This window comes from Salvelinus sp. IW2-2015, linkage group LG22 (assembly GCF_002910315.2).
Source record: "Salvelinus sp. IW2-2015 linkage group LG22, ASM291031v2, whole genome shotgun sequence".
Taxonomy (NCBI): domain Eukaryota; kingdom Metazoa; phylum Chordata; class Actinopteri; order Salmoniformes; family Salmonidae; genus Salvelinus; species Salvelinus sp. IW2-2015.
The window spans coordinates 19729245-19740595 of NC_036862.1; the positions used below are offsets into that span (position 1 = coordinate 19729245).

The 11351-nt window shown below is 43.7% G+C and overlaps 1 protein-coding gene across 1 annotated transcript in view; it reads left to right on the forward strand.

Moving 5' to 3' along the window:
• Positions 1-9053, forward strand: part of LOC111982664 (calpain-5) — a 55830-nt gene extending 46777 nt beyond the window's left edge. The window contains exons 3-12 of the mRNA XM_024147853.2: positions 3628-3836; positions 3951-4143; positions 4227-4420; positions 6039-6116; positions 6259-6454; positions 6533-6655; positions 6755-6951; positions 7053-7174; positions 7470-7606; positions 7753-9053. Coding sequence (XP_024003621.2) covers positions 3628-3836; positions 3951-4143; positions 4227-4420; positions 6039-6116; positions 6259-6454; positions 6533-6655; positions 6755-6951; positions 7053-7174; positions 7470-7606; positions 7753-7932 — 1629 coding nt within the window. The 3' untranslated portion in view covers positions 7933-9053. The remainder of the gene's footprint in view (positions 1-3627; positions 3837-3950; positions 4144-4226; positions 4421-6038; positions 6117-6258; positions 6455-6532; positions 6656-6754; positions 6952-7052; positions 7175-7469; positions 7607-7752) is intronic.
• Positions 9054-11351: the final 2298 nt, after the last annotated feature.

Sequence of the window (11351 nt, forward strand, 5' to 3'; positions counted from 1 at the left end):
ATGTCTGTCTGTCTGGTGTGTATGTGTGTATTGTTGGAGTTTGGTTGTTCTGATTCACTAGATGGTGTTGTTTGCTCCTGTTTTAATTAGCTGTGATTAGGGCTGTTACGGTGACCGCATTATCGCAAATTCCATGTGACCGTTTAGTCACTCGGTAATTAGGCTTCTCCAAGTGCTGATGCTGCTGCTGGTCATTAGTAGCCTACCAAACTTGCTAACTGTCTGGTACTCAGCACACTATTGTCCCGCTAATCACTCTGACATCAATGCAAATGTAATCGAAAATCTAATCAAACACTTCATGAGAGCCCATGTTGCGCAATATTTCTATAGGGTATGCAATTGTGGCCTCTATTAAAAAGAGGAACTTCCATATGCTTTCTATAGACTAGGCCTACTATATTTACAGTGCATTCGGGAAGTATTCAGACCCCTTGACTTTTTAGGTCACAGCCTTATTCTAAAATGGATTCAATAGTTTTTTCCCCTCATCAATCTACACACAATACCCTATAATGACAAAGATCAAGCTCTGTCAAGTTGGATGGGGAGTGTTGCTGCACACCTATTTTCAGGTCTCTCCAGAGATGGCTCTGGCTGGATCACTCAAGGACATTCAGAGACTTGTCCCGAAGCCACGCCTGCGTTATCTTGGCTGTGTGCTTAGGGTCATTGTCCTGTTGAAGGTGAACCTTCGCCCCAGTCTGAGGTCCTGAGCTCTCTGGAGCAGGTGTTCATCAAGATTCTCTGTACTTTGCACCGTTCAGTTTGGCCGGGCGGCCAGCTCTAGGAAGAGTCCTGGTGGTTCCAAACTTCTTCCATTTTACGAATGTTGGAGGCCACTGTGTTCTTGCGGAACTACAATGCTGCAGACATTTTTGGTACCCTTTCCCAGATCGGTGCCTCGACACAATCCTGTCTCTGATCTCTACAGACCATTCCTTTTGGCTTGTTTTTTGCTCTGACATGCACTGTCAACTGTGGGACCTTTATATAGGTGTGCCTTTCCAAGTCATGTCAAATCAATTGAATTTACRACAGGTGGACTCCAATCAAGTTGTCGAAACATCTCAAGGATGATCAATGGAAACAGGATGCACCTGAGCTCTATTTCGGATCTCATAGCAAAGGGTCTGAATACTTCTGTAAATAAGTTGTTGTTTTTTAAAATAAATTTGACAAAATTTCTAAAGACATGTTTTTGCTCTGTCATTATGGGGTATTGTGTGTAGATTGCTGAAGATTTGTATTTATTTAATTACTTTTAGAATAAAGCTGTAACAAAATGTGGAAAAAGTCAAGGGGTCTGAATACTTTCCGAAGACACTATTTCTCAACTTTCCTAATATTAAGCACATTGCTTCTCTTTACAACAGGAGGCTGGCATGAAAATGAACCATGGGAAAAGTGTCCTCCATTCGCTATTTAAGTGCATAGATGACATGTATTATTTTCAGAGACAGATGCATGATAATGGTCCATTCTAAATCAAAACATTTTTCACACATACACTACCGGTCAAGGGTTTTTATTTTATTTTTACTATTTTCTACATTATTGAATAATAGTGAAGACATCAGAACTATGAAATTACACATATGGAATCATGTAGTAACCAAAAAAGTGTTAAACAAATCAAAATATATTTTATATTTGAGATTCTTCAAATAGCCACCCTTTGCCTTGATGACAGCTTTGCACACTCTTGGAATTCTCTGAACCAGCTTCATGAGGTAGTCACCTGGAATGCATTTCAATTAACAGGTGTACCTTCTTAAAAGTGAATTTGTGGAATTTCTTTCCTTAATACATTTCAGACAATCTGTTGTGTTGTGACAAGGTAGGGAGGGTATACAGAAGATAGCCCTTTAACCAAATAGTGCTATCTTCTGTGAAAGAACAGCTCAAATAAGCAAAGAGAAACAACAGTCCATTACTTTAAGACATGAAGGTCAGTCAATACGGAAAATTTCTCAAGTGCAGTCGCAAAAACCATCAAGCGCTATGATGAAACTGGCTCTCATGAGGACCACCACAGAAATGGAAGACCCAGTTACCTCTGCTGCAGAGGATAAGTTCATTAGAGTTACCAGCCTCCAAAATTGCAGCCCAAATAAATGCTTCACAGAGTTCAAGTAACACACACATCTCAACATCAACTGTTCAGAGGAGACTGTGTGAATCAGGCTTTCATGGTCAAATTGCTGCAAAGAAACCACTACTAATGAACACCAATAAGAAGAAGAGATTTGCTTGGCCCAAGAAACACAAGAAATGGTCATTAAACCAGTGGAAATTTGTCCTTTTGTCTGGAGTACAAATTGGAGATTTTTGGTTCCAACCTCCGTGTCTTTGTGAGATGCTGTGTGGGTGAATGGATGATCTCCACATGTGCATTTCCCACCGTCAAGCATGGAGGAGGAGGTGTTATGGTGTAGGGGTGCTTTGCTGGTGACACTGTCTGTGTCACACTCAACCAGCATGGCTACCACAGCATTCTGCAGCGATACGCCATCCCATCAGGTTTGCGCTTAGTGGGACTATCATTTATCAACAGGACAGTGACCCAACACACCTCCAGGCTGTGTAAGGGCTATTTTACCAAGAAGGAGAGTGATGGAGTGTGGCATCAGATGACCTGGCCTCCACAATCCTCCGACCTCAACCAACTACGGCCACACAAAGGGGATGCCGCCGAGATATTCMAGGCATTATAAAGTTATTGTAAAATTGTGAATGAGAGACCTTTCATGCAACWTTTTTCAAATCATCATTAGTGGCATCATGCAGCCCTAGAATGTATTAAACATCAAAACAAATAGCACGACGTTTGTATCACAGCTAAAGTTACATACAGTAAATAACTTTAAATTWAGCATACAGGACTACCGGTTTCTTTGTTAACAGCTCAACACAGATTAGCCGCCTGTGCGCAAATCCTTTGAAGAAAATATCCTTTCTATTTTATTCGGCTTTGTTCAATTGTATTCTTCATACTATAAAATAATGCCACGGAATTCTAAGCAAATTTTGTCTGCTAAATGAACTAGTGTAGCCCACAGCCATGTGGCATAGCCACATCAGGACATAACACAAGGACAACTCAGAGTATACTATTCTGTTCTTTTGAAATAGACTACATTTTCTTCATATCATGTTTCTTTAGATCTGTCTAAAATAAGTGCTTTATTGTGATGGTGTGGACTATATTAAATGTATTTACTATACTTTTTTAAATGTAGATGTCTCAAAGGTCTGCATCAGTGGCTTGTAGGCTATGTGTGGAAGACAGGAGATGCTAAATGTGTTTTATGTTAATTAACGGTCAATTACTGTGAGACCGGCAGTTATTTGCTTGACAATCACCGGCTGAAGAAATTTCATGACAGCCACAGCCCTAGCTGTGATGTGTTCTTTTAAATAGATATTTTTCAGGTATTTTCAGATGTGTATCGAGCAGATGGTGAGAGAGACTGGCAGTGGGGAAAGTTGGAGGGAGATTGTATAGTAGGCCGGATCCGAACCCATGCCGACACTGAAGACGTGTTCCGGAGGCTGCAGCATTACCGCTACACCAGCCAGGGCATACAGCTGTGACATGTTCTGCGCATCTTATCTCCCTCCCAGGTGATTCCMGACCATAAGGACCAGGAATGGGATGAGGAGAAGCCGGAATCTTATGCCGGAATTTTCCACTTCCGCTTCTGGCGCTTTGGAGAATGGATTGATGTTGTCATCGACGACCGGTTGCCCACTGCGAACGGCAACTTGGTGTATTGTCACTCCAGTGACAGCAACGAGTTCTGGAGCGCCCTGGTGGAGAAGGCTTACGCCAAGTTAGTACACACAAACACACACTGATTTGGTGAGGAAGGCTTACGCCAAGTTAATACTATAGTAGACTGTTGTGTTTATGTGTGGGATGTATTGCTTTTGCTGTGTGTGTGTAGGATGTATGGGTGTTACGAGGCATTGGACGGGGGCAACACAGCGGATGCGTTGGTGGATTTTACGGGTGGCGTCTCGGAGCCCTTGGACCTGCTGGAGGAAGGGTTGAGTACGGACGAGGAGAAACGCTCAGTGCTGTTCGACAGAGTCCTCAAAGTCCACAACAGAGGAGGCCTCATCAGCGCCTCCATACGGGTATAACACACACACACACACACACACACACACACACACACACACACACACCTATAGTCCTGACCCTTCACCACTCCCTCCAGGCGGCCAGTTCAGCAGAGATGGAGGCTCGTCTGGCCTGTGGTCTGGTGAAGGGTCATGCCTACGCTGTGACGGATGTTAGAAAGGTCCGGCTGGGCCACGGCCTCATGGCTTACTTCAAGTCCGACAAACTCACAATGATACGACTCCGAAATCCCTGGGGAGAGAGCGAGTGGAAAGGAGCCTGGAGCGACAGGTAGGTTTTAAAGTGTTTGTTATTTACCTTTTAGTTATACAAGAAGTCCCATTGAGGTCAGAAGACCTCTTTCACAAGGAAGACCTGGACTGGTAGGAGGGGAGTGGAGGAGAGTGTGTGCAGGGGCATCAATTGGATATGGGAGTCGCCATACCCTAGCTAGCTCATCACCAACAATTTTTAAAATAGGCAACGAAAATCTTTCAAATCACGATTTWAAAAAGGCAAATMCAGTTTAGCGGCATTAGTTGTCTGACTTTGCTACCATGCAGATGCCTGGGAGCGGAAGAGAACACTGTTTGTATGGCTGGCTGGCTTTATGAAGAGCAGAGATATGTATATAATGACGAGATGCTCGTGTCRAAGCCTTAACAATGGGATTCGTTGTCCCAAAGGAAGGAAAGCAGGTGACAAGCTTATGTCCAAAATAAGCCTATTGAAACGCATTGGGCTTATATTGGACTGATTTTTGCAAGKGTGAAACCTCTCGCTTTGCCTCTTCCTCTCTGTGGAAAGTACATCAACGCAGTTGCAGGGAACAGCGTGACTTTTTTTCAACACATTGCGGAGGTAAAGATGACTGTAGTAGATGTCTTTGGCTTGGTAACTGCTGTTTGACTTGACATTAAACTAAACAAGCGTTTTAATACCGGTTCTGAGCTAGTGCGTAGCGGGCAGCTAATGCTAGAGTAAATTTAGCTTGCTTTTCCTTGTCTCCAAATTGCATTTTATAGTTTTTAAATTGTGTGGAAATGCAGTAAATGAGCATCTAGCTATCGTCTAATTAACAGAGGAGAAGCTTAACCAAGTTTAATTCTTCCCAAAGGGTCGATACAGCTGGATTCAGACAAAATACATTTTCCCACAAGCGCTGATATTTAACCGTTCCTCATAGGCTGTCTCCTCCTACCCATCTGTACAAACATCGTTCTTTACTGCTAGGCAGGACACTAATCATACGGGCCATAAACTTCTATTTCTCCCTTAAGGTGACCTGACCTGAACTCAACCCCCTTCCACCACTAATCCATGGCTCTCTCACCTTTATCAATGCCTGCCACATGTAATCACTTACCTGCACTCAACACATTCCAAGCTTTGTTGCACCCACTATATACCTTCCTCCTATAACCCTTAACTTCTGGTGTAGACCCTCTAAACCTCAGCACTCCCTCAGTGACATGAATAAGTATATTTCATATTCTCAAAACCCAACAATATTTTTTTTAAATACTTGGAGGAACGCCCCTGCGTGCGTGGGTGGGCGGGCGGGCGGGTGTGTGTGTATATAGACCTGTTCATGACTCACTCCTTCTGCTGGTGGATAGAGGTAGTGTAGGCCAACAGGGAAACTGAGACCTTTAGCACAGATGGATGGTTCATTCCTGTTAGAATGTTTGTTTAATTTATATCCTGTATTGTAGGAAAATTCCATAGAGGATCTCGGCACCAAAAGGTCTGGGGAAAACTGCATGTGAGCCACTGTTGCTGTCCATGTCTCAGAACCTTGAATCCCTACTCTATCAGTTCTGTTCTGTTAGCATTCTTTCACTCTACACAGCACACTCTTCAGACAAACACTGAGCGATAGAGAACTTTCTCTCTCTCTCTCTCTCAGCTCAGAGGAGTGGGGGAAGGTGAGTAAGAGTGAAAGAGAGAAGATCGGCGTGATTGTGCAGGACGATGGAGAATTTTGGTGAGTTCTAACCCTTAACCTATGACCTCTAGCCATGACCCCTAACCTTTCCTCCACACGGCTAAGAAAATAGATGGCCATAGGATGATGAAGCTTGATGACTTCCCTTTCTTCCCCCATTCCTCGTCCCTCCCCCCTCCAGGATGACATTTGATGACTTCTGTCAGTACTTCAGTGATTTGATCATGTGTCGTCTGATCAACACTTCCTACCTGTCTCTCCACAAGACCTGGGAGGAGGGCTCTCTAAAGGGTGCCTGGCAGAACCATGACAACCCGCTCAGCAACCGCGCTGGGGGCTGCACCAACAACAAACACACTTTCATACAGAACCCACAGGTAGGGGTAGGGATGGGGGGAGGGCGTGTGTGTGTATTCATTTATAGGACTGGTCTGTGTGTGTATCTCTCCCTGCAGTATGTGTTCAACGTGAAGAAGCCAGAGGATGAGGTGCTGGTATGTCTACAGCAGACAGACAAGAGAGCCAGACCTAAAGAGGGGAAGGGAGAAAACCTGGCTATAGGCTTRGAGATACACCGGGTGAGAAGTGTGTGTGAGAGTGTTATTAATGTGTAATTTAAAATGAATGTGTGTGAAAGTCTTATTAATGTGTTCATTAAAATTATTGTGTGTGTGTAGGTGGAGTTGAACAGGCAGTACCGTATGCACACTCGGCAGCAGAAGGTGTGTGGGAGTGTGTACATCAACTCCAGGTGTGTGTTCCTACGCTGTTCCCTGAAGGAGGGTCGTTACGTTGTCATACCCACAACCTTTGACCCCGCTCTGGAAGGAGACTTCCTATTACGCATCTTCACTGACGTCCCCGCCGACTGCAGGTACACACACACACACACACACACACACAAGCGTACACACTCACGCGTACACATTCTATCTCTCACTCTCACTCTCCTCATTCTCCTGCCCCCCCTCATAGAGAGTTAACCCTTGATGAGCCAGCCCAGACGTGTTGGTCAGGACTGTGTGGCTTCCCTTCCCTGGTCACTCAGATTCATGTCCACAGAGCAGATGGACTGGCTGGACAAGACTCTGATGGAGGTATACAGACCTTTCTTCTCTCCCTTCTCCGTCCGTTCCCTTTTCTTCTCTCCCTTCTCCGTCCGTTCCCTTTTCTTCTCTCCCTTCTCCGTCCGTTCCCTTTTCTTCTCTCCCTTCTCCGTCCGTTCCCTTNCCCTTTTCTTCTCTCCCTTCTCCGTCCGTTCCCTTTTCTTCTCTCCCTTCTCCGTCCGTTCCCTTTTCTTCTCTCCCTTCTCCGTCCGTTCCCTTCTCTTCTCTGGTCCTTTTCATATCTTCTCTTCTCTTCTCCTACTGACAGTCTGTATGTGTGTTGCAGCGTCAGACCCATATGTGATCATTCGTTGTGAGGGGGAGAAGGTTTGTTCTCCGGTCTATAAAGACACCCGCAGCCCAACCTTTGACACCAAGGCTCTATTCTACAGGAAGAAAACTAACCAGCCTATACTGATAGAGGTGAGGAGACTGGGCTGGGGGGTGGGGTCCGTGTGTGTGTGTGCGCCTGTGGCTTAAAGAGGAGTTAGTGACCATTACAATTTGGGTTGTTTCTGTATGTAACCGTTCTCTCAATTAAATTCAATACAACTTGATTCATCCCCCAGGTGTATAACAACAACGTGTTGATGGATTCCTTCCTGGGTCAGGTCAGTTTGACCTCTGACCCCGGCGACCCCCAGCAGGTTACCGTCCACCTGAGGGACAAGGGTAATCACCAAGACAATGACCTCCCGGGCACGCTCACCGTCTCCATGGTGACCAGCAACATTCTCACTAACATCTGACTAACCGTCAACCAATCTATCAATCAGTGCCTTACTCCCTCCGTCCAATAGGAGAGAGAAGCCATAAAAATAAATTAATTTGCCATAAAACATATCTGTTGAGGGACCAAAGTTAGCCTTCCAGACTATATAGTGTTGTTTTTACTGGGTGTAGTACTAACTCCAACCACATAGGGGCATCAGAGGACAGATAATCTCCTAGTTCTTCTTTCTCATCTTATAACCACTTTAACTTGTGCCATTACAGATATATAAATGCATGTCCAGTATTTCAGCAGTATATGTTGTCCTGTTTACATTTATTCCCATGTTTTACATTTCAGTCAGCTTTGTACTAGTCTCTCTCAAGAAACTGAGTTGGATCTGGGTACCGAGAGCGGCTACTGACATTTCTAGTCTTTCGGAAAGACACTTATTTTTGTTAACTTCATAATTCAACTTTAAAAAAAATGAGATTTCTGTCTGCTCTACTTTGTATCACATTGATTTTCCAGTGGGAGGCCAAATACTCAGTAGTGACACATCATTCAGGGCATTTGAGCCCTACCTGTTTAGCATGTTATTTTGGCATTACTACGTGTCACATCAGTTTGCAAACAATGTAACAAAAACACATCTAATACTGAGTTAATAAAGCTGTATAACAAACATGGTCTCTTTTTTACTTTCTTGAGTAAGGCAGCTCCAAAATGTAGGTGTTTTAGTCGAGATCAGTTCTTTCTGTGGTGGTGGGGCAGTGTTATGGGATTTTTGTGTTTAATGACTAAAATATGTATACATTTGACTTAGATGTTACTGTATGAATGAAACTTATTATAATCATAATGCTGAGTGTAATATGTTCCTTATTAGAAAGAATGGAGTTATCTTCAGACAGGCTGGAATGCTGTGTTCCTTACAGGACATTCTGTCTCTACCCAGGGAGGGGAAAGACCTTGGGTTGGTTGCAGATAGTTTAACAGGTGGCAGACAGTAATGAGGCTGTGAACTGTATTGCCATTGTATTCTAGAGGAGGATGGACATTAAAACCTATGACATCATCTTTATTATATAACCTGATGTAAATTGTACTATGATTCAGTACTCTCGAGAATAAACGCTATTGATTGATTGATTTTAAGACTGGTATCTGTCCATTTTATGCTGATAATTATCTTACAAATTCTTATTTATGGGCAGAGTGTTTTAATTGAATTGGTTAATAAACACAGGAATGAAATTCCTTTAACAGGCAGCCAGCAGAAATACAAAGCGTTGGGATTGGTAATATTCTCTAGTTGCGACGTGATTGGCTCAGTGCTCTGTTACTCATGGGGACACTACGTCACTGCAAAATCTACAGGGAGAGCTCAGAAATTCAAGCCCCTTGGGTGCTGCCATAGAGTTACATTAGAAGTGCCTGTCCAAGAAGGCTCAAGGTCATTGGCCACAGATAAAATTACATCAAATCACATATGTACAGTAGCTTTTATTGGACTGATCATGTCAACATCATATTTAAAAAATCTTAGTCAGCAAGCCTGCAGTAATCATCATGAATCAAGTCGACAATCTACTGGCAAATGCTTTTCAATCTTTGTCATATGAAGAGAAATTAGAGATAAAATGTCTCGGTGCTCATTGGCCTTTGGATATAAACATTACACAAGTCAGAAATCGCAAATTCAACAATGAGTGGTTTGGAAGGAAGCAGTGGCTAACTGCAAGCATTTCGAAGCAATCATTATTTTGCTTGCCCTGCCTGCTATTCAATGGAGAGTTTGTGTGGTCTGGGTTTAAGGATTTAAAACATCTGTATGAAAAGGGTCTGAATACATGAGAATTGTGCATCACATATAACGCTGTTAAACTGGGAATACTGGGGAAATCAAACGTTGTGGCTCAGCTAGACATATAGACGAGCCATCAACCTTCACAACCAACAAACGGAGGAGAATAGGTACGTGCTTGACACAATTATAGCATGTATTAAATTCTGGCAATTGTGAGACAGCACTGAGGGGCCATGACGAGTCGGCCGACTCCTTGAACCCAGGCATTTTCAGGTGTATTTTTGAGACCATGCGTGAAGGAGATTACAGGCTACAAAGGCTTTATGACGACCAACCCATTTTGGATTGTGTGTATGAAGTGTACAGAGAAGCTATAGCTAAGGAGATGTCTGAGACTCCTTTTGCATCTGTACAGGTAGATGAGACCACTGACGACTCCTGTAAGTCACAGATGGTAATAGTGCTGTGCTACTACATGTTACCAGACAACAGTGTGTGTGAGAGGTTTTTAGAGGTGAAGGACAAAACTGGTGTTGGCCTCTCCAACAAGTCCTAGCGCCACTGAATGTCAAGGAGAAGCTGGTTGCACAAACCTAGACAGGGCAGCGGTGATGAGTGGTAATGTACGTGGTGTCCGAACACTACTGAAGGATTGTTTTCCAACCGCAGAACTCCAGTGTGCTACCAAGCTAGGGCCTGTGGGTAACCAGGAGAAGTTGAAACAGGAACTGTTCACTGTCTACCGGCATCCTGAGCTGCACACTGGAAAGACAGCACTTTCTTTATTGAAGTCACTCAGAATAACCTGCAGGAGGCCTTGTCTCTCTTTTCAAAATCTTCATCGCCACTCTGATGACAACCGGAGTCAGAGAGAAACTTTTCCCCACTTAAAAGGATAACCTTAATACGCAACTCCGTGGGCCAGAAAAGGTTAAAAGCATTGGCCATGCTGTCAATCCAGCATGACTCCATCCAGAGAATGCCAGACTTTGATGACAAGAAGGACCGCCATGCCAACTTCCTGTTCAAGTGAGCACAGCACAACAATGGTGAGTCCATAAATATGTCTAGTATGCTGCTATATAAGTGATGTAATATGCCAAGGAGATATGTATACTGTAGCTAAGAATGTAATACTATGTGTATGTTGTGTAGTAAACAGTTTGTAGCCCATTGTCCCTTTCCCCCTTAGAACATTGCTTACTGTTCTGACTTGGTGGTGACCATGTAGCCTGTAGCCTGTTTTAGAGAAATCTCATCTTTGAATATTGTAACAGCTTTCATTGTCTGCTTATGTGCCCATGTTAATTTAGCCAAATGTTCGGACTTGGTTGTGCACATCTAGCCTATAGCCTGTTTTAGAGAAATGTGTCTAAGACACTGCATCTCAGTGCTAGAGGCGTCACTAGAGACCTTGGTTCGATCCCGAGCTGTATCACAACCGGCTGTGATTGTGAGTCCCATAGGGCTGCGCACAATTGGCCCAGTGTCGTCTGGTTTAGGGGAGGGTTTGGCCAGGGTAGGCCGTCATTGTAAAATAAGAATTTGTTCTTAACTGACTTGCCTAGTTAAATAGAGGTCAAATAAAAAATGGGTGGCAGCTCACTCATGTCTTTTACGACTTGACTCACCACTTATCGTCACAC